The sequence below is a fragment of the Equus asinus genome, chromosome 23 (genome assembly GCF_041296235.1).
Source record: "Equus asinus isolate D_3611 breed Donkey chromosome 23, EquAss-T2T_v2, whole genome shotgun sequence".
NCBI lineage: Eukaryota > Metazoa > Chordata > Mammalia > Perissodactyla > Equidae > Equus > Equus asinus.
In genome coordinates, this window is record NC_091812.1 from 50,767,596 (window position 1) to 50,794,635 (window position 27,040).

The 27,040-nt window shown below is 41.3% G+C and overlaps 1 protein-coding gene across 3 annotated transcripts in view; it reads left to right on the forward strand.

The window, feature by feature from the left end:
• Positions 1-27,040, forward strand: part of ADAMTSL1 (ADAMTS like 1) — an 852,153-nt gene that overhangs the window by 682,955 nt on the left and 142,158 nt on the right. For all 3 annotated transcript variants that reach the window (XM_070495595.1, XM_070495594.1, XM_014845577.3), the window contains one exon: positions 4,798-4,927. In XM_070495595.1, the coding sequence (XP_070351696.1) occupies positions 4,798-4,927 (130 nt within the window). The remainder of the gene's footprint in view (positions 1-4,797; positions 4,928-27,040) is intronic.

Below are 27,040 nucleotides of genomic sequence, written 5' to 3' on the forward strand. Positions count from 1 at the left end.
TTACTTAACTCAAATAAAAAATATATGTATTAAAATTATTTCCCAAAACCATTTTCTACACCATGAAATTTTGGAAACTCTTTTAAAAAGACATCTTTTGTCATTATTGAGAACGTAAAAATAAGTGTACCCAAATCGTTCGCAGGTAGTTGAAAAGGAATGAATAGTGGAACAAGTGCTAGCAAAAATCAATTTTCTCCATCGGGTCTTTTAGTAAACATTTAATAGTTTTGACCTTGAGGTTCTTGTTTGTTTCTAAGTCTCCCAGTTTCAAACTCCAGAATTCTTAAGTGTTTTAATGGAGAGCCCTGTTATTTTAAAACCTAAATTTTTCCATCAGATTCTGGAAGAGTTTCCTGGAACTCAGCTAATCTATGTTCTTATGGTGTTCTCCACTCACATTGTGGACATCTTTTCTTCTATGCTCAAGGAAGGAGGCCTTAAATAAGCTTTGGTGATCTCTGAGCCCGCGAAGGAGCTGAGAGGTCAGGAGGAAAGTCCACAGCCGGTAGCTCCAGTTGCTTCTTCCCAATATAATAAATGACTCAAGAGTTCAGATGTGTGTTTATCCCAAATTTCCATGATCACCTGAACTGAACGATCATTATCTCTAGTCTAAAATAAATGTGTTTTGAAAAAAATTATTTATGATCTCTCAGTTATGGTTCTCAGTTACAAGTCACGCCTGGGACTTTATGAGCAGATGGGGAAAATAGATGCAGTAATGGAATATATAAATAACCAGATACCTTTATCTTTAAGATTATAACCATTCTGCTGATCAACCAGAGGTATAAAATTCGAAGTCTAGTGAGTATATGGAATGTTTTTAATTTAAAATGTTTTCAAAAGATATTGATTTGGAAATAAGATTTGGATGTTTGATATACAATTGATCTCTGCCTGTAGGAACTGAGCACCTTTGCATAACATAAATTGTACCTCTTTTATATCCAAGGCAGGGTAAAGTTACTGAAATATCTTAGGTCTTTAACTGTCAACAACTGTGCACTTACCTACAGTTATGTCACTGTGCCAAGGTAATATATTTATGCCTAAAATGTTAGACTTGAAAATTCCAAAGTGGTGAAAACATGCTTGGGTTAGATGGTCCATATGATACCCATACACACTAAAAAATTACTTCGCTATATGGGACATGTATATTTTGATGTCAGTGTTTGGCAGTAACATTTTAGTGTATTATCAACTTTGATCTTCCACCAAACTATAACCCACAAGGTTATAGATATTTTTAATCATTCTTACTAAAGTCAACCAAAAACATGCAGGATTAACAGAAAGATTTTAAATCAGTTTGGGGTTATAAGGCAAGTCAGGCTAATTTTATTGTTTTTGCAGTCTCAAGAGACGAAACTGGATAGACACAGAAGGAACCTTTCACCTCACAGAGGTAGCAACCAGAAGGAATTAGTTAGTAATTTAGGCTGTAGTTGGTGGCTGTGTTTCCCCAAACTGTCATCAAATATCATGTAACAATTATGCTATTCTGGGAAAAATAAACACTGAAAATCCCATTTTCTGGAAGATTGAAAGTGAGCCTAACCTGTTCAGATCTGCGTCCTGTGCCCCACTCTCATCTCCTTGTTATATTTTAATTTTGTGTATGTAAACTAATAGGTTTCAAATCTGTTTCAAATATCAAATCTGTTGAGCCTGCACAGCTTTATTATATTGAACTCCTAGATGGTGAAATCAACATTAAAATCTGAGGGAAAACTTGACATTTACTCCAGAATGAAAAGGGAAGTCTTGTACCTGTTGCTCCCTTTTGCTTATGACTTCTCTCTCCTTTTGCTTCTGTCAAGAAAGGAAAACTCAAAATCGTAAAGTACTCTACTTAAATGTGTATTCTCTGTTGGCTTAAAATGTCCTTCTAAGTGCATATATTAGCCTGTTTGGAAAGAGCACAGACTGGATTTGCTAGCTTCTCACATCCTGGCCTGACTCCTCTGGACCAAATCTACTGTGAACTCGCAGGTGAAGTCCTCACATTTCCTCCCTCTTCCAACTTCCCACTCCCCATTCCAGGGCTGCTCCCTTGCTCCCTGTCCCTTCCTCCAGGCATCCCATTCCCGCCTCCCCTTAGCCTAAATTGCATGCTGTGCTCAAAATGCCCTGCCCTTTAGGCATTTCGTTCATCATGCCACAAAAATTTATTGTGTGTTGACCACAGGGCTGGTCCCAGATACTCCTTAATTATGACAGAGCTCTGTCCTTAGTTTCCCCCACCACCCAAGGCCCCACCCGAGAAGGCTGAGGCAGCTGGCCCCTATGGAAATAGACATTTAACGCACAGTGTTGTGGAGGCCCAGTGAATTGTTTTATAATACTTTAGAGTAGAATTTACTAACTCTAGAATGCTGCTTAATCTCAGCACTTAACCACCCAAAGGTGATTTTTATCTTGAGCTATGGTTGTTAGTTTGGGGTAATGTGAATTTGTGTGCCATATATCCAAGAGAGGAGATTACTGATGTCATTTTAGGAAACTGAGCCCTTGCTACACCCATTCTTTGCAGACTTAGAAAGACCTCAATTCTATAAACAAGGAGTTCACAACGTGGGACTAGGTCACATCACTCATATACCCCACACACACCTGAAGCAAGCACTTTCGAGTAAGGCCAGTGACAAGCTCTGTGGTTACTTCCTGCCTCAGATCGTCAACTCAGTTTCATAAGTGGTCAGTAGCTGAATGAAGCCAAAATATATTTTATTTTAGAGCAACCTGTAGAATCTCTTGAATATTACCAGGTAGGTAAATGCATTGAAAACTTAATTTCTAATGTAACCATAACTCTAGATTCTGTATGGAATAGTTATCTTCATCCAGCACCTTGTCATCATTACCTTAATAATGCCAGGCTATTCCAGTGGGAAGTATCAGTGATGATATCAACAATTTCTTGTGAAATGTTTTGCTAAATCATCATATCATGAATTTCAAATGGCTCATCCCAGCTGCAACCAAGAGAACACCCTGTAGTCAGCATTACAGAACATGATGGAGTAATTTAACTACCTAGAATAAATCTCAAATGCTCCACCCGGAACTGGCCGTGATGTATTTAAATTAAATTTCAAAGCTCATGAGAAGCTTAGAAAAAAGACAATTTACATTCATAGCCAGAGGGTAAATATTGTGACTGACTTTTTCAAAATGTTTGATTTATCAGACTTACTAGGAAGAAAGAAAGGTGATTCAGGTTCTGGCTTCAAAATGTCACTTTTCAAATGATGGTCTTGCTGAGTGACCTAAGTCAGCGTAACATCACCTTAGGAGGCATTAGAGGAGAGGGGATATCTTCTTGGAGAAACATAGGGTAGACAGGAGGAGGGAAGCAACAGCGCTAACGAGTGATGGGCCAGTTGTACTATAGTAGGTACTAATTGACAAAGAAATGCTGAAAATAAAAACAAGAAAATGTACGTGTATTTATACATATGGACTAATTATATGGACCATCACATCCTCTGCTATAACTATATACAAATATTTAACCAGTATAGATATCTTTAGATGTACATATCTTTATATACATAGCTATTTATGACTGAAAGCATGTTATCGAGAATGTCCTGTTTTGCCTCTTCCTTAAACTGAACTCTGCTGATATGATTCCAGACAAATGTCTAGGTTATTCTGAGGATCTCCAGCAGATAGAACAGCCGTTTTTTTTTCAATGTTACAATGTATTTTTAAATGTTAATGTTGTCAGTCATTAACGCTCCAGTGGTAAGGCACAGCTTCACCATTCATCAACAGCATGACCTTAGCGAATCTTTTCACCCTGCTAAGCCTCAGTTTTCTTATCTGTAAAATGAGGATAAAAATAGTGCTTACCCTATGGAGTGGTTGAGACGATTGAATAATGCATGTCAAGCTCTTGGCCTTGGTACCTGGCTAATAGTGTGCAACCTGTCGATTTTGACTGTGGTTATTATGACTGTGGGCACCAGAACGAAATGTCTTGTCCTTACCTTACCCAGTTAAATGTCCCCTTGTCCATGAAAGTCTCTGTGAGAGATCCTACACACCATCTTGGAAGACCTGCCAAGTGACCGTGTGCCAGTTATTGATCAAACCCCTGTTGTACCAGCTCTGAGTCAGGGGCGTGTGGGTGTCAGTGGAACATTGTTTTCCATGGATATAGGGAAGATTGTCTTCCATGGATGTATTCATTATACATCTTTTTCTCTCTCTTTGTTCCAACTTCCAAAGCTGCCCTGGGTCACTAAAGAAATAAACCAGACCCCAAAAGAAACCAAAAAAGTTGAAGTTCTGGATGCAAGGCCCCAGGAAAACAGCAATTTACAGAATGTTGGATATTAATACGTTGCTCTTGGCCTCCTTTCCAACTACAGCAATCTCCTATTGATTAAAACATAACTTGCGAAGGTCGTGGGGCCATTTTTTTTTTTTTTTTTTTTTGGTCACCCTGCCCTCCTTCTGCATTAAATTATCACATTTCAGCATTGGCAGCTATATAGCTTGGTGGCATTTTTTAAAGCATTTCAACAGTATTAGTGGCAGCCTTTCCTCTTTAGGGGAATTGCCCTCCTCAAGGGGCATACTTCCAGAGGCACCAGCATCTGAGTACTTCCTCCCAGATCGAGTGATGCTTGACGAGATGGGCTGTCCCGGGCTTTAAACTGCCATCTCTGACATGCAGCCAGAGTCCTACCATCCCAGAGCCCTCCCACCAGCTGCCTTGTCTACGCTTCATCACCCCACACGCGCCCACTCTGGCCTGACAGTGTGATTTGTACACAGGTGTCCAGGAGGCTGTGGTAAGCTGCCTGAACAAACAGACTCGGGAGCCTGCTGATGAGAACCTGTGCGTGGCCAGCCGCAGGCCCCCGCAGCTCCTCAAATCCTGCAGTTTGGATCCCTGCCCTGCAAGGTAAGGGGGCGTGTTGCCTGCCCAGCTACCCAGAAGTGTGTTTAGAACTGCATGCATCTGTCTATGAGCAAGACTGGGACACTTATTGTTATCCAGTGTTTTGAAAACCTGTTAGCATCAGTTCAAACTTTTAGTCAAATCCACTTAAATTTAATTGAAACCAGGGCTTTGGAATCCCAGCCCGACGGTCATGCTCAGGGTCCAGAAGGCTCCGTGCACGAGCCCTGTGTCATGGCCGATATGTGCACGTGCCTCATTGCAGCTTTTTCCTGAAGGGAACGTGAACTGACCACAGACTTCGTGGTCTTGCCACCTTTTAGCCCATATCCCGAGCCCTCAAGCCATAGTAATGGATTGACTCACAGATTGCAGGGTATAAGGAACTGAAGCATCTGGGTGATTTAATTGATCTGCTGTGAAATCTGTATGCACAGAGCATGCAGATTCATTACAGCCTGCTCCAGGGTGCATGTGTGTCATTCCACATGCATAAAATCAATTAGAGCATTTCGTTGCTCACTCCTGCCTGGTCTCACTATTACCCAAATTTGACTCTTAGTTAATCAATCCAACCACTGCTTCAGTCTGCACAATTTTATGGTGTCTTGAGACTTGCCTTCAGATACATCTTTGGAACAAACCTCTACAGAAGCTAAACCATCTCATCTATGATTCTGGTTTCAAAGGGAGATGTGTAAAGAACCAAAGCCAGACTTTCAAGTCTGCTGATGGGATGAAGAGCATTACTGGATAAGGTCATATCCTGGATGCCAAGGGGAATGCTGTTTCTGAATGACATTTCTTCTGTTTCTGCAAAGTATCGTGTAAGAAACAATGTGTTGCCTTCAGGAATTAATAATAGTTTGCTGGTCAAGCTGATGCTGCTTGTCTATTTCTCAGGCAACTAGATGCCGTTCTTTGGGACTTCGAGGGTACTGATTACAAGCCTCCTCAGATCAGATCAGGGCACAGTCTTACACCAACACTTCTCCTGCTAGTCACCAGAGTCGTTCCATGTATTTATCTGAATGGTGGGCCTGGCTTCCCTCTTCAAATGCAGAAGTGAGGAAGGCCAGTAGTGCTGTATTCTCCAAGGCACCCAGAAAATCAGTTAGCCACTGCTAGGAGGAGTCCCCACCTGTGAGAACAGCAGCCAGTAAAACAGAGTCGGGGCTGGACCCAGAAAAGCCAGATCCAGTGCATGGAATCCTTAGAAACTTCTTTTCTTTTCCTGTCTGACCTGGTCCCACATCTCTGTGCTACCTTCACAGTTCTCCCGTTGGGTGAATCTAAGACCTAACTGCATGGGCAAGGTCCAAAGCCCTTCTATTTGACTGCACTCTCCCCATGTAGAAAGAAGCAGAGTGGTTTCAGTATGGACAGCCTGCAAGGGCTTTGGCTATGAGGTCCAGAGGCCTGGTTTCTCCTCATAAGTCTGTCACTCACTAACTATGTGGCATTGGGCAAGGTGTCTGCCCTTTCTCTTTCCAAATCTGCCAAGTGAATTGGCTATACAAGAGGATCCGAGGTCACCACGTCCTTCTCAACAATCCTGTGACTCGTCCCTATTCTGTAGGCAGAAGCTTTAGCCTGCTGCTGCTGCTGCTTTGTGCTGATACTTGATGTCATTTCTGTTCTGCTGGTTAACTGTCACTTAAAACAAGCATATAAGTGTCTTTCTAACCACATTCCAGTGTTGCAATGACGTCTAAATGCTGTGATGAGCTGAGGCAATGCCGAGGAGTCAGTGCTGGGACTAGGTGAAAATCATCTGGGATTTGCGGCCACTAAGCCCATCCCTTCCTGGGGCAGCAGAAGAAATAGGACACAAGATGTTATTTCCCATCCTCAAAGTACTGACTGTGGTTAAATTAGATAAGCTTAATGTCCTCTACAACCTTTTTATTGACTCCTGGACAAGAACTCTTGTTAGGCTTAACTTTATTGCATTTACTCCACATAAACTCAGTATTTTGACTTTCCACCAGCCAATTGTCAGACTGATAGGCAAGACCTCTCTTACTGGCACAGCCAGGGGTTTCTTGGGCCAACCACACACAGCTGAGCATTTGTAGACTGATGCTAATTGAAAAACAAAGTGAGCCAAAGTACAGTGGCCTGATGTGACTCGCTCTCTTCATCTCCCATTAAAGAGCTAAAGCAGATTTTCATCTTAAAAGTGAGAAATCTACTGAGGTGCACCTCCTGTGAAATATTTCAGTATGACATCAGAGGAAAACAAAGCTCCCTTTCTGAAGGTTGGTGTAAATGTATATGAAGAGAACATGTGTTTGGTAGGGGCATAATAGTGTGTGGTTCCCAAGCACCTTCTGTTCAGTTGGGAGGAATTTAAATCTTTAATTTACAACTTTTATTATGCATGGATTAGTGTTCCCTGCACATTTAAGGGTGTCCTCTGATGGGCTCCAAGATTCTATACACTGTCTTTTGGGATCTTGGACTGTGCTGATGGTCAGGTCTTCAAAAAACCATAGCATTTTCCATAGGATATGCAGAAATGATGTTCCAAGTCTTGGTCACTGGGCTTATGTCTCTGAGATGCTGCCATTTGTTAAGATAAGTAGCTTTCCCAGGCAGTTGTTAATCCGGTAGAATACCAGTTAGAAAGCCACTTTCCCTCTTGTGTGTGGTCTGAGTTATCAGATCACATGGAAAATACCAAAGGCCCTAGAGGGCATGTCCTAACTGGACAGTCTTCTAAGATTAAACTTATCTTCCCCCGACTTACTCGGTGTGAATGGCAGAGCTGGTATCAGAAGCACATGTCCAACTTTCATCAGGTTTAAGCAGAATATTCTCATACCAAGCTGTTCACAGCAGGAAGGGTCTATTCTCAAGCCGGAGGTAATTCTGATTGTTCTAACTTGTGTGTGTGTGTGTGTGCATGGACACAGACTGCTTTCCTTTTTTTAGGGCACTTAAAAAAATAGTTATTTATTAAGAGGACTATATTTTAAAGACCTTGCTGTCAGTTTTATGTCTTAATCCTCCTCCCTATGCAACTAGCGCCTAACATAAATGTCTGACACATGGCAGGTCCTTATTATTGTTTATTGAATAAATGAGTGCAAAGGACTAGGGCCAAATTTATAAGTAGTAATGTTTAGACCCTGTTATTAGTGATAGCTGGGAAGACCCCAGTGCTATCTCTGCTCTCCATCCCCCTTCTCCCTTCTCCCCCACCCACCAGATAATGCTGAAAATGCCATTATTAGAGTGCCTTTCTTAGGTTTAAGGCTTTAAATACGAATTTAAGTATAAATAGCCTTTGGAAAAGTATGTCAGCAGCCATGTACAGCAAAGCATACCCAAAATAAGAGGCAAGCTTTAATAGAGGGGAGAATGGACACAATGAAGGTTGAGTAAATCCTTAGCATTACCCAGGGAGGAGTTTCATTGGTGAGAGATGGAAGGTAGTATGTTGAAGACAGGTGTTAATGCCTTAATAATCTTGCCTAAAATTGGCCAGAAGAAATTAGGATCATTTTGCCTGTGAGCTGACCATGTGAATGTTGCATCAAGGTGACAGCAAAGAAGTTATCATTACAAGAAAGAAAAATAATTTTAGGCACCTTTACCACCACTTGAGTAATTAGTATCTGGAAGCCCCACCCCCCATCCACCTTCACTAGTGGGTTGGACTAGCTTAAGGCAGAAGTATCCAAAAAGAAGCTAAGACCAGTCATTAGGAAAGAAGTCAGCCTCCTGTTCCCAAGAAGAAAGCTTCCTGAGTATTATAATTATATAACTGATACATGAATATTCTCGTTCTTTAAAAGTCAACCATAGCAGAAGTATCAGGAAAGAAAGTCATACGTTCCCCTTTCACCACTAGGCTCTGTGGTTCCACTCCTCCTTCTCCCCAGAAATAACCACTGTTAATGGTTTGGTGCATACATCTCCATAGCTTTTCTATGAATTTATATACATATATGAACACATACAAATACATACGGTTTTATTCCCTTTGTAAATGGGATCATATTGTATATATTGTTTGGCAACTTGATTTTACACTTAATAGTATGCAATAAAGATATTGCCCATCCCTGAAAACACCAAAATAAAACCCAACAGATAGATTTAGACATATAGTTGAGTTCTTCTCTGTCATGTTTAGCTATGTGACCTTCGAGAGGTCATATATCTTTATGGATCCTCAGATTCTTCATCTCTAAATAGGATCATAGTAGGTACTCAGAAAAATTAATTCTCTTCTTCTTCTCTTTCATTTCTTGGTGAGAAATACTTTTAGTTTGAAATTAAACATAATTTTTGTATTCAGGATTTAACTCGAATTTGATTAGATTTTCTCTCTTATTCAGCTAAGTCTTGATAATTCTTATCGACCATCTCCCTGGTTTGTACTAGTAATGACATGAGCAGCCCAAGGAAAGCCAGAAAGCACTACCTTAAAAGAAAAAAAGGGCTATGACTGTTATTAATTATAAGCATTTGATAGCTTGGCCAGTGTGTGTTGAAAAGATTTGGTAAACGTACGTGGAGGAGGGGAAAGAAGTAAGCAATGAAAGCCAGATGGCTGAAAATGAAGGAAATTCCAGGCAATTTCTACAGCTTTGTTCTAACATACTTTTTAAACTAAACTTTTATTTCTGTGCAACAGAGAACAGCTGAGTGGTGCAGAATAGATAAACAGCGAAGGAGGAAAAAAAGCCCATAATTCCAGGAACAGTACTCGGTGTCTGCCCCCAGCCCCAACCCCAATCTCTTCTCAGACCTAGAGTGGTTCCTAGAACCAGGAAGAACTATAAAGGAAGGTTGAGAATCCCTCTTTCAGACTAGAGAGTTAAGAAAAACGTTTTAAAGGTCATAGGGTCTCATCTTTAAAAGCGAACTTCAGAATGCCTATTTTATTGTATGCTAACAAAATCCATGCGGACTAGCAGCAAATGATTTCCAATTTCTAATTTTCTTTTATGTTAGCCTAAAATGGCTAGAGCAGAAGCTGTTGCCTTTCACACAATCATGTTTTAATTTATTTGATGGAGTTTTCAAAGCTTTGCAGTCACCTTCCCCTTTGACAACTTGTTTTAAGGGTTACTGTTTCAACATGTTCTCTAAATATTGGTTTATCTTCTGCTGTGTTCCCAAAGTTTCCATATGCTGCCTTCTGGCTCTGTCCGTACTAACTTTTAAGTGCTTAAAGCAAAAGCACACAAAAGCTCACTGGCGTCCACAGAAATTGAGTCCAGATTCAGGGGCCATGTTCAGGCGCCTTTGGAGAGCTAATGCTGTTACTACCGTCATCCTCCTTGGAAATCCAGATGCGTAATTATACTGTCTCTCTCTCTCTCTTTTCTTCCATTGATGGACAAGTTACAACAGAGGAACCTGCCAAGACCTGTTTCTTAACTACTGGACCTGATTGGCCCAGTGGCAGCCTCTGTTATTTGTCTACCCAGGAATGTGTTGGCCCAGTGATCAGAATTGTCCCCGGCAGCATTTTGACATCAACAAGGGTAAACGTCACATGTGTGCTTGCCTCCGGGCTTAAATTTTCATTTCTCCTAAAAAGAGCCCATTCTGTGGTTACACATCACCAATTATATCACCCTCAAGCCTCCGTGAAATGAACTCTGTTATTAGAAATTGCTTTGTATGCATAGATTTAGTTGTTGCATGAATCTGGGGTAAAAATCAAGAGATTTGATCTACCTTCCCATCATGTCACCTGAAAGCACAAATGACTCATTCTAGAAAGGTAGAAATATCAGCTTTAGGAAAATCCATTCAATTAAGCTCGGAGAGGGAAGCTTCCTTGGTTTCTTAACGTCTATGTAATTGGACAGCCCCTTAGACCACATAATTCTGCCTGGACTCTGGGAAAGTCTTTATACAGACCATTGCCTGAAGTTAAACTTCTTCACAAAAAATATGGCAAAGTGTTTTACATCTCAATTCAACAAAAAATAAAAATGCCCTGGGCATCTTCCTTATAGCAGGCTGCTTATGCTTGGTCCTCAGAGGTGACTGGAAGACAAATCCCTGTTCTAAAAGAGTTACCTGTTAGCGGAGGAAGAAGATTTCAAAACAGTAGCTGCTGTGAATGAGGCAAGCACAAAGTTCTGTGGGGCCTGAGGCTGAGGGAAGGCTTCCTGGAAGAGGTGATGCCTGTGCGGAATCATAAAACATAAGTAGGAATTACCCAGGTGAAGAAGAGAGAGAGATGTCGTATGCAGAAGGAAAAGCATGAACACAAAAGAAAGGACGAGAAATGAAAGCTAGTGTTAGAGGACAGACAGGGGCCAGATCCAGGATAGCCCAATATGCTAGGTTATGTTATCTGGACTTGATGCCCGATAGGCAATGCAGAGCCATGGAAGGAAGTGGACCTGTCAGATTTGCTTGGAGAAAGATGACTGACTGCTCGTCCAACCCAGCAAAAGTGTTAATAGTGGCTAGCTTTTATTATATGATAGGCATCCGCACTTTTTCTCATATAGAGTCACGAATAGTGTGTGCTCTGTGATCTACACCATTACATTTTCATTGAAAGTAATATTGACCTCTTGTCCTAGGTGTGTTAGCATTTGTAAGCCCTCACAAGCAACCCAGTATGGTGTGGACTTAGGCTGTCCACCTGGCAGGAGGACAGAGCCCCAAGTAAGAGTGTCATAAAGGAAGGAATGAGCGGTGCAGCTGGGTGATCCCTGACGCCCTTCCAGCTCTAACGTTCTGATTCTTCCAAGGTAATGATAATTACGCACAGAATTGAAGTTTTCAAGAAAGAAAGAAAAAGTGAATTCTATTAGGAAAATACCTTGAGTCAAATTTAAGTCCCCAAGACAAAGCACCTCTATTAGTCACAAAGCAGGAACTGGCTTTAACTATAAATTAAGGAGCCATGAGGACAAGACTTACATTTCCATAAGAAAGGTTTAGGAGAGCATTCAGGCAGCAAGGGTGGTGAAACACTGAAATGATGAACGTTTTCCTAATACCTTAATGGTGTTTCCCTTGTGGAAAAGAATGCAAAAGATTCTGCATCTCTCGATTTAGGATTTTATAGTGCCCTTTAAGATAAACAGAATTTCTCTTCATTCAGCCTCCATTGAACAAATATTTATTGAATGCCTATTTTGTGCTGGGCATTGTGCTGGGGCTACATTGATCAACAAACCCACTTTATTCCCTGAAGCAGGTAAAGCCCGAGTTTTGGGGAGTCCTGGAGAAGCCATTACCTTTTTTTTATCTTGGAGATTTTAAGTGCTGCCCCTATGAAGACAGTAATTAAAACAACTTCTTGCATCCTTCACTGCTCCAAGAGCCGACATCTCTGTGCTAGTCATCAATCCCATTGCTAGTAAGCACCACGGGGATGGAAAGATCACCACCACATAGCTTTTTGCTGTGAATATGGTGACGAAACACTGGAGTTTTACAGTCCAAAAACTTTCCAGCTTACAAATCAATCGACAGAAGTAGAGTGGAGACTCCCAAAGTAAATCTTTTCTAATTTTTTTTGCCTTTCTCTATAATCCAGTGTTTCTATAGTTCTTAAGTAACAATTTAAGGGCAAGCAATGATTTTGCCAAAGCTTTGAAATGAGAATTATTGCTGCCTAAGCGTACCCGATGCCTTCTTCGGAAATTTTGAAAGAAGGTCTTATGTGCAATTTGATATGAAGGGGTTTTTTTCTATGACCTTAGTGTTAAAAATCTGCTATGTTACTATGTTCTGTAAACTTGGAAAACAGAAAAGTAGGAAAAAGACTTGAGAAAGAAATAGAGAAAAAGAGATGTTTAAGCAACATAAAAATGAGGGAGTGAAAAAGAGAATGCTCTGATTTGTTCCCAGTAACCTGGGGGATACAGTTCAGAAACAGTTCATCCTTCCGAAAATATTATTTCTGTCATGGCGCCAACCCAAGGTCAGGCAGGTCGTAGGTTATCTGCCACAGTTACAGAAAGATCTGTCACAAAGCAGAGCCTAGCCAACTACTGCCTTTCCTATGGTGAATCACAGTTTCCTTCATACTTGTCCTTACCATTCCTTTTCTTCTTTATCATTTTGTTATCTTTACTGGGGCTGCAGGAAATTTTGGTGTTTGTGTTAGTGACACAATTAAGCCTAGAATGATTGTCATTGGATTAACACAATTCCAGACCCACCAGATGCTCACTGCTTCTCACAGGACTTCTTATTTTACTTGTGGAGCGATTGTCCTTGAGACCTAGACAGACATGGACATAAGCCATAGGCCATATGCTAGAACAGCCAAAGGTGATGCATTCTCTGTGCTTACTGCTGTTGACTCTGGTTCCTGAGTGGCTAGATAGAACTGCCTTTCTGGCTGGCCAGAGGTAGCTACTCATGTGATTCAAAGAGCCAAAAAGGGCCCTCTGCCCAGGTTGCAGAGAACTTGTCACTCATTCCACTATTAGCAACGGTGTTAAACTCCAAACCCGTGGTTTGCTCTGATGGTGTGCATGTCTCTGGGAAAGGTAGCTCATTAGCATCTTAGCATGATTTTTTTTAAATCAGACACCATATTTTTCCTAATAAGAATCTTGGCAACACTTGGCAATGGGGTGACTTCAGGACAAGAACCAAAAGGAGACTTGGTGATGCCAAAGCTGAATATTCCCCACCAGGAACAGGGAGATTGCCTGGAATAAAAGAGAAATCGTGGGTTTTGAGGTCAGAGAGATATTGGCTCTCTCACTGGCTTTGTGGCCTTTGGTCAGCTACTTTAGCCTCTCTAAGACTCAGGTATCCTTAACTGTAAAACAAAGATAATGGTGCGAACCACAGAAGGGGGTCATAAGGATGATCATGTATGTAAATCACTCAGCCAGTTCTTACCTCATAGAGTAGACACTCAAAATAATAGGGGTCTGCCATCCCTCTTAGTTCCCTATGCAGGAAATCACATGATATAAGAAGAACTTCATATTTATTTTATAGTTGTTGCAGTTTATTCCTGAATTTTCTTAACCAGCTAGTGTGGGAGCAGAGTAAAGGGGAGGGTGTGAGTAGAAACCAGCTTCAAGCCAGCTTTCTGTACAACCCTTGCCAGATCTCTTAGGCACTTCTAGAGCAGGAAGCGGAGCAGCTGGTTCTCATGGATTCCACCAGGCCTGCAAGAGGTAGAAGTTGTTGGGACATTCTGTTTGACTTTAACACCCAATCCAATAAGGTGTGTTTGTTAAGAACAGTAATGAGATGATGGAGTGAGAGAAGGGAGACAGAGTCCAAATATCCCTAAAAAGCTAATATCCTGTATGACATGATTGGAGGAAGTAAGGCCTGTGGGCAGGTGACATGTGAGTCCTGGAAATGAGCATCGGTGTCCTAATGGTCAGAAAATTCTGTGATAAGTCAGGAAGAAATCAGGACGCTTATATAAATAATTTTATGCCTAACTGGTTGTCTCTTCAAATACCTGTGGGAGAGAGGAGGAAAAGGAAGAAGGAAGGAAATGAAGAGAGTAAAGGAAAGAAAAGAAGTAAAATCCAAACCAAGGTACAGGTAAGGTTCAGGGCATTTTGCCTCCAGATCGTTGCTAACCTACACGGGCCATCTTAGAGCAAGGTAGGGCTTCCCTACTAGCTTCCATTTAAGGGGAGTTTACAATATGCCAGGCCCTGTGCTTATCACTGTACATACATCATTTTGTTTAATCTTCCTCACAGTTTTATGAGGATTTACTCTCTCTATCCTAACTTTACATCTGAGGAAACTGAGTCTTTAGAGGGATCGTGTAACTAGCTGGTGGCAGGTTCAGATTTGGAACAAGGTATGTTTAATTGCAAAGTTATTATAAGAGCTTGTGGTTCAGTTTTTGCCTCTATTAATGATGTTTATACATCCTCCATCCTTCCTTCCATCCATCCCTCCATCCCTCCATCCATCCATCCCTCCATCCATCCCTCAACCCCTATCCTATTCTAGGTACTAAGCTCTAGGCATGAGAATTACCACAGTGAAAAGAAGGAGTCCTCCTAGCTCCCTAGTAGCTGATAACCTAGTAAAGATCATAAACAAGTTAACAGGCTCTTCTTTCTTTATCTCCAGCAGAGAACCTTCATCTCATACTCTCAGTTGCCAGGAGTAGACCTAGACTCTTGGTAAAAGCTGGTGCTTAAGAGACAGTGAAAGATTCATTAGAGCACCCACTTCTCGGGGCAAAGCCACACACACAGGAAATGAACCACACTAAAACAGAAGTCAAATAGACCTAAAGCGATGTCTTAAAACCCAGCACTGAGCCATCCAGCAAAGCACTCAGTTCCTAAGAAAACATTTTTGTAAAGAAATACGAAGTCATACAAAGAGATGCAGCCTGAGCTTTTGAATCTGGAAGACATTGGTGTCTGTCTTGGAGCTTTGCATCTTTGCTCTGCCACTACTAACAACCACTGGCTTAGTTTATGCTTAGCTGATGGCCTATGCATGTTGTAAATTACCAACACCATTACCCTCTTACACACACACACACACACACACATGCATGCACGCACTTCTCTTTCCCCAGTTTCCCCAGTGCAACCCTGGATCTGCCACTCTCTTCTCTGACTCTTTCCTAGTACCTCTTTCCTCTCTCTTCCAGAGACTTAATCTTAATGCCCTCTGACTACCCAAATTCCCAGATGACCCTTCTCTACCACTTATGCATGGCCCTGATTCTTTCAACCCTTATCCTTGCACCCACCCCCCATTCGTTCAGTTCAACTCAACTAAGAATTAGAGAAACAAAACTACCTAATCTAATTCACACTTAAGTGTAAATGACTGATGCCCAGTCCTTCATTCCAGCCTTAAAAGCATGGGAGTCATACAAATCTGGGGTAAATCCAGTTCATACACTTACCTGCTCATTGGCCTTGGGCAGAGGATTTCACTTTTTAGAGCTTCAGTTTCTTCATCTTTAACTCTTAGGTAGTTGTTGTGAGGATATGTATGTTGAGGGCTTAGCATAGTACCTAGCACATATTAAGTACTCAGTAAATAGTAACAGGCATTAGCTGTGCTTTGTTAACTACATCTCTATAAGAAGTTGTACCTGGGTTGCAGGATGTGGGTGATGTGTGTGCACTTTAGGGAACTGGGGCTCTCACCATTTCTCCTGAAGGAAGGAGAGACAAGCTCTGTTACAGAGAAAAGGGGCTTCCTAGTCTAAGACAAGGATATCTGGCCCCTGATTATCTCCTTGTATAAGCTCTAGCCTCTGGAGGTGGGCATTTTCTGCTGGTTAAAAGAAAATCTAGCTCAGTTCAGCAAACATTTATTAAATTCTTGCTGTGTTGTAGGCTCTGAAGAAACAAACAAGTCTAGGACACAGACCATGGGCCAAGTGCTAACAGCTTGTTGGGAGGCCAGTACACAGAAAGATCATGACAATACATGGTCGTAATGGCCATAGCAGACATACGAATGACTGTCGTCTGGGAACACTGAGATGAGTCCCCTAATCCAGATCAGGGAAGGTGACCCAGAGAAGATGAGCACTCCGCTGAGTCTCTTGTTCTTATAGATGTCAAAGCATTTTTTTTCCCTAAAATTCTAATCAAATGTGTTGTTGATGTATTACTCAGATATTCCCCCAATGTCCCAATCCAGGTATTTCAAAGGTCATTGGGGCAGCTTTGTGTCCTGCCTTCCGTGCCCTTTCAGTCTTCCAGATGAGCCTAAAAATGCTTGATTCCCCTCTATTCTAAGAGTGTCTCTGGTTTCTCTCAATTAATTACCAGGGATCTGATGTATTTATGTCCCATAACCACATAATGCTATAAAATTATGCCAACTACTTAAAATGGGTCAGATTAATTTAATACCAGCTTTCTTGGATCTCTGTCCTTGAGAGTAACACTAGAACTTGAAGCTTGATCATTTATCTGTAACATCCATGTCCTCTCCAAGGTACCATGCTGTCCTCAGACAGCTCTGATGGCTCAGGAGATTCAAGAGAGGGACCTAGAATATGGGGCAATGTATTTGTGTTGCATCTTCAGACAATGATGGAGAATCATGGAAAACAGAAGGACCACTTGGCTCATCCAGTCCCTAATCTTGCCATTTCCCTCAGCTGTAAACTCAGGGTCAAGAGCTCTTGGATTAGAACGTTTTACAAAGTTCTCTGAGTTCTGTGAAACTGGGTGTTATGTAAATACAAGATACTGAATTATTACTCTGTTTGTTTCTCCTTTTAAGCCAGCACTTCATCTCTTGCCACGTGAGATATTTCGGAGGGCTGGTGTTTCAGGGCCCCGCTGTCTAATCTTCGTCCTCCAATACTTACTCATTGTGCAGATGTCATTCGAAGATTTGCTTAACACACAGAGACAGCAACATTACAGAGAAATCTTAGTTTGGGAGATGTTTCAAAGTTTAAGGAGTAAACAAGAAGGAAATTTATACTCTGGCCTTGGTAAACCCCCACATGCCAAACATGGATTTCGCCTTTATTAGAGTCTAAGTGTCTGTGGGAGGACTCTATAGATCATTGCTGAATATGTCCAGGATGTTCTTGGAGAAATTGAATTACAGTTCTTAATGATAGAAAAGGAAGCTTATGTATCACTGATGCGTTTTCTGGGGAAATTTCCTGAAATTAAAAAAAATCTCTGTGAGTGGTCTGTTGCTCACCCCACCCCCACCTATCTCCCACACTTTACCTGCCTCAACTCCTTCCCCAGACTAGCAAGCCAACAAAATCAAAGATTGCAATGCACAGAGCTTGTACAATTTTAAGCTTCATCAAGCTGTGGAAAAATCACAGAAGGAAACTGTTATAAGCAAGGAATTTATTGATGTAAAATCCACCACAACTAGACAGATACCATTTATCAATGCTCTTTTTGTGAGGAAAATGATGCCAGAATTATGATGTGGGGAGAGACTGATAGTGGAGCCAGATCCTCCTCACAAGATGCACCCCACTCTCAAGTTCAATTTTGTGGCTTTTTTTTTAGCACTAATGGTAGACCGTTTGTTTGCAACCAGAGAAGGGGTTGGTGGGGGGGGGGGGGGGGAGTAAGATGACAGCTTGGGGGACAGGAAAGTTTCCATTTCTCTCTTTATTCTATATGACCTGCTAGGCACTTCTTCAGGCCTTCTGAAGGCACATCCCAGACACACCTAGAAACACCTTCTGTGAAAATGGGCACTGTCATGCACTTTATCTTTAACATAATGGAGGTTGACGATATAACTGACCCATGGTGGAGTGAAGTGAAACCACATGTGGGCTGGATTGACCCTCCCTTGATCTAGAAAAGAAAAGTGCTATTTTCCAGCTCACCCTTGCACACTGAAGTCCTCCCGGAGCGTAGTTCTGTGGAACAAGGTTGGCAAGAAGTAGACTACTTTTCACCACACATGGTCTTGCTGCAGCTGTGTATCTGTCGAGGTCTAGAAAGTGGGCCCATGCATTGTATTCCTTTCTCTTGACATATAGTAAGGTAGTGTGTTGAAATCTTATATACTTGGTTATGATATCTTGCTGCATCTTTTCACCCTTAAATGTATAAAATTCCCTTTCCATTGTCTCTCTGAGCATAGGTAAACTCTAAATGGAAGCCTAGCCCAACATTTCTGCCAGTTTCATAATCGTTTGTTTGCTGCTTATCACATTTGGGAGCCCCAAACCCTCCTCTATGGACAGACTAGTGTCTGAAAGGAATGGGTTTTCTGAACATCAGATGTACTCATTTGTTCACAGAGAACTCTCTCTACCTGAAAAGTCAGTTAAAAACGTGAAGCCCATAGTAGGTTTCCACTCCAAATCCCCAGACCCGTGGCAGATACTGCTCATGGATCAAGAGACTTCACTGTGAGTCCACAGTCCGGAACTAGCATTGGCAATCTGTGTTTGTTATGGGCAACAAATTTTGCCAACCAGTTAGTGGAAGCTGGATTCTTTCACTTCTGGTGGTTGAGGGATCACGGTCACATGAAGAACTTGGTGGACATCGAATTCTCATCACTTTCCAGTCGGCTCTATCTGCCCTGTTAGTACTATCAGTACCGAAAGATCATAGGGCCTATTCTTTATACTCAAAAAAGCCAGAGAGTGGCCAGTAGTTTGGCTGACAAACTTGTCTAGAATCTAAAACTTTGACAATGAGTCTCCCTCAGTGACTAGGGTTGTGGAATCCAAGAATGTAACTTGGTCCAATTCCCTCATTTTATCTGTGAAGAAAGAGAGGCCAAAGGTATTAAGTGACTTGCCCAAGTAGCCATGGCTAACAGAGCTAGAACTGAAAGTCTGAAAAGTAATGTTTCCCAGCTTCAAGCTCAGTATTTACCAAACAGGTGGATTCCAGAAACTCATACAGTGAATCATAATGTAGGATCTAGAGCCAGACTTCCTGAGTTCAAATCCTAACTCTGCCACTTACCCACTGTGTGTCCTTGAGCAAGTCACTTAACCTCTCTCTGTCCTTTGTTCCTTGTCTGTAAGATAAGGATGAAATATGCCTACCTCATAGGGGTTCTGTGCAGATTAGTAAGTTAATGTAAGTAAAGCACTTATATGAGTGCCTAGTTATTGGAGAATAGGCTCTGTGTAAGAGTTTTCTAGTGCCAAAGATGCATGAAGAGCTGGAATCAGGTGACACAATAAGGGACCCAGTTGGTCAACAGTGGACATAATGTACTCTTCATTAGGATAAGAAAGGATTTCCTTATTAAACTGCTGAAAGAAGTTTTTATACTTTCTCTGTACTTCATTAACACTATAGTAATGAGTTGAGTATTTTATGTACAGCTAAGAAGATACCAGTTACCTCAGGTAGAAGGCTTTTATCCTTCCTGAAGATATGCATAGTGATCAATAAGAAAAGTATTCCTTACTTTTTGAGAGTGTGAAGGGCAGAGGGTAAGGGGTCAAGTGGGCCATGACAGGGAAAGAAAGAAAATAGCTGCATTCACAGAGCGTGAGGATTGTTCTAGCAATTTAGTACAAATGAATGATAGTCAAGAATTAGGAATTCAGTTGACCTCCATGTGACATGGGGTAGTAACCCTCTTCATGCTTTCTTGGAAGTCATATGGATTCCAGTGTTCTTATTCAGAATTTAGTTACTGGGTTGTCCCACTGTTTCTGTTTTCCTACTTGGAAAAATGGATAATGTGCTCTGAGGATCAGAGAGCAGCTAGAAAGTTCTCTGTGGCTTGAGGAATGATGGGCTGCATGAAGCTAAACTGTTAATTAGTATCATAAGTGTCACATAAAGCAAACAAGACTGAATAGAAAATAGTTCCTCTAATTTGGCGATAGTAATAGCGGTAAGTCCAAGGAACCACAAATACGGAAAAAAAAAAAAAAAAAAAAGGAGGAACCCTGAAGACCCATTCTTTCTCCTGACCTCTCTCATGTCTGAGGAATGATATTATGACAACACTAATAATGATGGCAGCTACCATGTGGTATTCTGCTCGCAGCACCTGTGCAAGCTAGAGGCTAGCAGGTAAGCACACAGTGAAAAACACTGGAGGAACCACTTAGGATTGAATCCTGGATCTCTTATGGAATAGCTGTGTGACGTCGGTCACATTATTTCAGTTAACTCATATATAAGATGGCGTGATAACAGTACCTATATCTTGAGTTGCCGTGAGGATTAAGTGAGTTAGCACACATGAAGTTCTTACAACAGTACCTAGTACATAAGCATCCGGTAACTATTGGGAGCTATTATTGCAGCTGTTGTCCCATTTTACAGATAAACAAGTTGATATTCAAAGTGGATAACTTACCCAAAGTTGTCAACACAAATGGAGGTAGATTCCCACCCTGATCCCCTGGAGTCCAAAGTTTGGGTCAGTCCGATTCTTTGACATCATGCTCACATGTCTCCTGCTTAACAAGCATAACTCAGGGATTTAGGGCAATTTATCAGTTCTATTCAGATCCAAGTGTGTTTAAAAATAGTGTTCCAGGGATAAAAGTGCTAGCAATAAATGAGCATCATGGATCATCAAAAACAAATGAGGGATTTAATAACCAATATAAATCCTAATATGAGGGTTTAAATGTATTCAGGCTTAGCCTGATAATAATCCTTTAACTCACCCTGAGATAACAAAACATCAAAGAGTAAAACATACGTTCTACTTGAAGAGATCTTTGAACCTAACTTGAAAAATAACTGTAGATCATTTTTGTGTGGTCACATAGGAAAACATTTGTGAAAGGCCTCACTCCTACTGCTCAAGTGAACACCCTTCAGGGCTGCAGAGCACGGGGCTGCTGCTCATCCTATGGATAGAACAGTTGGGTGAATGGAAGCGTTCCTGGTGTACAAGGAGCCAGCACTGTCTGCCACTCTGTGTGTGTGTATGTGTGTGTCCCGGCACTGACGGAATTAATCACACATTGCATCAATAGCTCGCTGCTTCCTCTCCTAACTCCTCACTTATCAGACTCTGGACACTGAGACTGGGAGATCTCCAGGGCAAATGGCTCTATCTTTTGTTTTCCACCGCCAAGCCAGGTTTGAATTGAATCTGTGGTCTGATGAAACACGGTGGAGGGCCTGCTTGGAGCACTGTGTCGCCCTGTGCCATGGGTCTCTTGGAATTCTCACCAAAGCCTGGCATCACTTGGGATGGACAGAAAGGGAACATGCTGGGCATTCAGCTTTCAGCTGATGAGGCGTGTGCCATCAGACGGGTCCTGAGGGCTGTGAGGTTGAACTGCAGTGAACTTAAGTCACCTTTGTCTCTGGGGCTTTGGCTGCCCACAGCACCTGTTTCCCAGGCTCCCTTACCCCCCCAGAATTACATCAAGGAAAACAGAGAGGAGAGAAAACTGAATTTTCCAAGGACTTACTAGGCTTTCTACTCAATATTCTTTCCAGCCCTGAGAATGGAAATAGAGTAGAGTTCCCCAAAGGCATCATTCTTTCTTGCACCTCTTTCTGCCTGGAATAGCTTCTCTTTACCTCTGCATTTGCCTAGCCACCTCCTACTTACTCTTTAAGACTCAGCCCAGACACCACTACCTCCAAGAAGCCTTCCAGGATTCTCTCTCTTCCCTCTTGACTCCCGGTCTATATTTTTGTGCTTCCCTAACACCTCATGTTTATCTGTCTCACAGACTAAACTATGAGCCCCACGGGAATACGGTCTATGTCTGTCTCATTTATTACTCTGTTCCTTCACATAGAGCCTGGCCACAAAAAGTGCTCAATAAATACTAGTTGAATGAATAAATAAATGAATAGCACTTATTACAGTACCTTGTACTTGTCTCTGAAAGCCCTTAAGAGCGAGATTTTTTTACAGCTCTGTGTCTCCATCATTCAGCATGATATTGGTGCATAGTAGGTTTTCAACAAATGAATGCATGGCCGTAGGCACACATATGTTTATGAATGGCTTAATTTATTGGTAGAAGAAAAAATGAAGTCTACAAGACTGCAAAAACAATTATGATGAAAGGAAAGAGGAGACTGAATCTTGCAGGAGATACAATCAGATCTGTGGATCCTGACATAAAGAACTGACCTTCGCAGGCGTTTCACTTGCAGTGAAAACCCGTGAATATAAACGTCCAGAAAGGTTTCGGTTTACAACATAAATAAATGGATTAAAAACCGCGCAAGAGAACTGACTCAAGGGAGAGGGTTAGTTTGCTGGGGCTACTATGACAAATTACCACAAACTGGGTGTCTTGGAGCAGCAGAAATTCATTCTCTCATAGTTCTGGAGACTAGAAGTGTGAAATCAAGGTGTGGGCGGAGCCATGCTCTCTCTGAAACCTGTAGGGGAGGATCTTTCCTGGCATCTTCCTAGTGTCAGGTGGTTTGGCAGCCATCTTTGGTGTTCATTGGCTTGTAGATGCATCTCTCTAATCTTCCATCTTCACATGGTCATTTTCCCTCTCTGTCTCTGTGTCCAAATTTCTCCCTGTTATAAGGACATCAGTCATATTGGACATAGCCTAATGACCTCATTTTAAATTAATTACCTCTATAAAAATCCTATTTCCAAATAAGGTCACATTCTGATGTACTGGAAGTTAGGACTTCAACATATTTTGGGGGGAGGACATCATCAATCCATAACAGGGAGAAAGTCTTAGGCTTGTAGAGTTTTAACAACCAGTGCCACCTGCAAATCAACCAATAGATGGAGATCTTTATGGCCTGATTTAATGGATACCAAACAATTCCCTTAACCCCAAAATACTTGATCCCAAATCTTAAAACCCTTATATTCTACTTGGGATGATAACTAAAGAGAAACATTTAAGCAAATAGAATTGTTTCAAATCATAGGGTCTTGCCTTGGCTTAGAACAGCCACATGGTCAGTGTGGTAGGACATGAACAAGGACCAAAAGACAGTAAGTCCAATGACAGTAAGTCCAATAAACTGTTGATATGGGTTGGGAGGTGGGGAAATCCTTCCAGAAGCAGAAGGTCTCAAATCAGACCTTGAGGTAGGAACATGGAGAGCATTCCAGGGAGGAAAAATTGGAAGCAAATTCACAGATGCGGAAAAGAAAAATGGTGTGTTGGAAAGCTAACAAGTGGTTAAACCTGGAAGAAGCTCCCTCTCTTTAAGGGAGGTAATTCTGGAAAAGGAAGGGAGTTCATCTAGTGGAAGAACTTCAATGTGAGTTTGCTAATCAATTACGATGAAATACAGAAAAACTGGAATAAAAACCAAAAGGTAGTATTAGAGGGAGAAAAAGAAAAATGACAGATGACACTTGTATTGATGATCAAAGTCATTCCTTCTATGATCTTGACCACAAAGAGAACAACCCTGTGATCATTTTTATAGGAAATTTCCACCTAGAATTCTAAGTAAGCCAACTAAAATCTCAAATTCCTAAGGGCATAAGTGATTTTGCAGATTATCTAGCCTACTGACCTGTTTCTCAGGAAACTCATATCTGAATTATAGCAGCCAGCAGAAATTCTGTCTCATTTTATTGTGCTGTCACCCAGAAGACAGGGTGATCAGAAAATGGGAACAGAATTTACAAGTTTTAATTAAATCAAGCTGTCTGTAGGGAAACAGGCACATGGGTATTTCTTGGACACAGGGTGTCATAGAGAAGTGTTGGGGGTTGGGAGGGAAGGCTGAAAGACACTCTGTACCATTGGGCTTAGCTTTGGTGCCATTCTGCTGGTTGACATGCTCTGAGAAGGAAGTCGCTTTAAAGCAAATGGCATGCTATTAATGAGATAGTAAATGTATATCTTGCTGCAAGTACCATTTTTCTTCCAACAGCTATTCATTAATTTTTTTTTAAATAGCAAAGAAGATTTGACAAGAGTCATTTGCAATGTTGGTAACCTTGATTTTTTTTTAAATTTTTTTAGAAATGATTTAGTAGGTGAGGCAAACTGGCATGGCTAAAACAGCAACTTTGACCACACTCTCCAGTGGAAATGAGCGCTTACCATGTCAGGTGTTCAGTAATCTTGACTTTAAGTATTTTTATGGAGCTAAAACTTCATGCCAAGCAGGCTGACTTCCAAGAGAAGCATGGTTCTGAGCCATGCAAGCTACTCTTTTTCTAGAGAGTTCTGATTATCATGGTGCTATTTATCATATGTTCTTTTGGTTAATTTTTGGCCTTCAAACATTTTTACTCTTGATTGTCTAACGTCTCCTTTGATCTTTTCATTTGTTTTTCCTAGGCTGCTTTAAGGAGTTTTCTAAAACACAGAGGTTGTATGTGAGGGTAGCAAATCCATCTGCAATGGAGTGTAACTGCTTTTCTAATCTTGTCTGTCTTCTCTGTGACTCTTCATGATTCCCTACTCTGTCCTTAGTGACTTAGCCGGTGGAAGGAGTAACCTGAGTACCCTTCCCAACTTTGGAGAAATCACTTGTTTCTCTGAGCCTCAGCTGGCTTATCTATAAAATGTAGATCATATTGCCTGCTTTGCTTACTTGAGAGTTAGCAGGGTCAAACAAGATAGCATAGATGAACAGATTTTGTGAATTTCAGTCATATAAATGCAGGTGGTTATAAGCACCCCACTGCCTGTCTTCTGAAATTCTGCAGTACTCATGGTTCAGCCAAATAGTTCAGCATTTAGCTCATTACTATTACCTCACGTTGTTTGCTTCGTGTCCTGGGTGTTTGTCAGTTCTCCCCATCTTTGCTGAAAGCATGCTGAAGGTGGTGAGCGTGTCTCCCACTTCTTCCATATCTGTGCAGTGCTTAGCGGGGAATGCTTAAATGATAAGTTATGGGGGCATGTCACAAATGTCCTTTCCCTCAGTCTCCATAACCTATGGCTATAGGCTACTTAGTCTGACTCCCTCCAGGAAGAATTCTCACTCTACTCATTTAATCTCTAGCCTCACGAGAATCGTCCATGCATTTAATAAATATCTACTGAGTACCCAGTAGTGACAGTTCATGTTAGCTAATGTTTATAGAGTCCTTCATCTGGGCCAGCACTGTGTTTAAGCCCTTTACATAGATGTTCTCACTTAAACCTCAGAACAACCCTGTGAAGTGGGTATTGCTATTATTCCAATTTTAAATGTGAGTAAACTGTTAAGTAACTGCCCAAGGTTATGCGGTTAGAGAGTGGCAGAGCACAGTTCATTCACAGATCATCCCATTCCAGAGCCAAGGTCTTCTACGTTATGCCACATGCCACCCCAAGTAGCCACAATGTGTTAGGCACTGTAGTGGGTGCTGGAGGTATTCAGATGAATAGGTCAGAGCCACTGCTGCCCTTGTGGAGTACATAGTCTAGTGAGAGAGACGGACAAGTAGACAACTACGGTATAATGAAGATGAGCCTGAAGGAAGAAGAGAATGCCTTTAGGAGGAAAGAGCGTGCCATAGAGGGGAGAGTCTAGCTCTGCCTGGTGGGAGGGATATCGGAAAAGTATTCTGAGAGGAGTTGGATGGTTAAGATCCCACCTGACTGGCAGAGGAGTTTGCCAGCTGAGAAGAGGGGTACAACGCTGAGTATAGGGGTGACCTGAGATTAAATCAGAAAGATATATTCAGACTTGTTTGTGAAACACATTACAGGCCAGCCAAGGATTTGAACCTTGCAATGGATGTTTTGTATAACCTTTATTTTGCAAAGTTTCTGTTTAAAAAAAGAGTTGCAAAAATAGTACACAGATATCCCTTATACCCATCCCCTCAATTCCAGAATTATTGACATTTGGGGACCATTTGAGAATGATTTCAGGTGGTATCCCATTGTGTTTTAACACTTCAATATTTATTACCTAAGTGCAAGGATGCTCTTGTAAATAACCACAGTATAACCATCAAAATCAAGAAATGACATTAATTCAGTATCACCATCTCATCCACAGACTCCCTTCAAATTTTACCAGTTGTCCCAACAATGGGCTCTGTAGGTCCAAGATCCAATCCAGGGTCGCAGGTTGCATTTGGTTGTTATTTCTTTTTAGATTCCTTCAAACTGGGACGGTCTTTTCTTGTCTTTCATATCCTGGACATTTTTAAAGAGTACAGGCCAGCTAATTTGTAAAATGTCACTCAGCTTGCGTTTGCTTGAAGCTTCTTCATGATTTTTGAATTTTTGACAGAAATACCACAGAAGTATGCTATGTACTTCTTAGTGAGCTGTATCAGGATACGATGAATGGTGTTATGTCTCATTCATTCCCGATGATGTTAACTCTTATTATTTGGTCAAGATGGTGTCAGCCAGGTTTTCCGCTGTAAAATTAGTAAGGATCTTGCACTTAATAATAGTAAATAACAAATAAGTAGTTAGGGGGAAGATAATCTGAGACTAATACCCTATTGCTCATCAACCTTTTACATACCAGCATTAGTATTCATTGGTGATTCTTGCCTGAGTCAATTAATATTATTATGGTTGACAAATGGTGACCTTCTAGAGTCTATCATTCCTTCTAGATTATTAATAGGCATTCTATTATTGTAGAGTAGAGCTTTCTCTTCTTATTTATTTATTTATGAATTTGTATTTTACTCAAAAGATTAAAATCAATTACTATCAAATCGTCCCAGACATGGCCAGTGGTAGCCCCTTCAAACTGGCCCCTGTGTCCTTTTGACATATTGACAAGTGGCCTGTCATTTGTTGAGGACTTTCTAGTTTTCTGATACAAGAAGATGTTCCAGACTCATTTT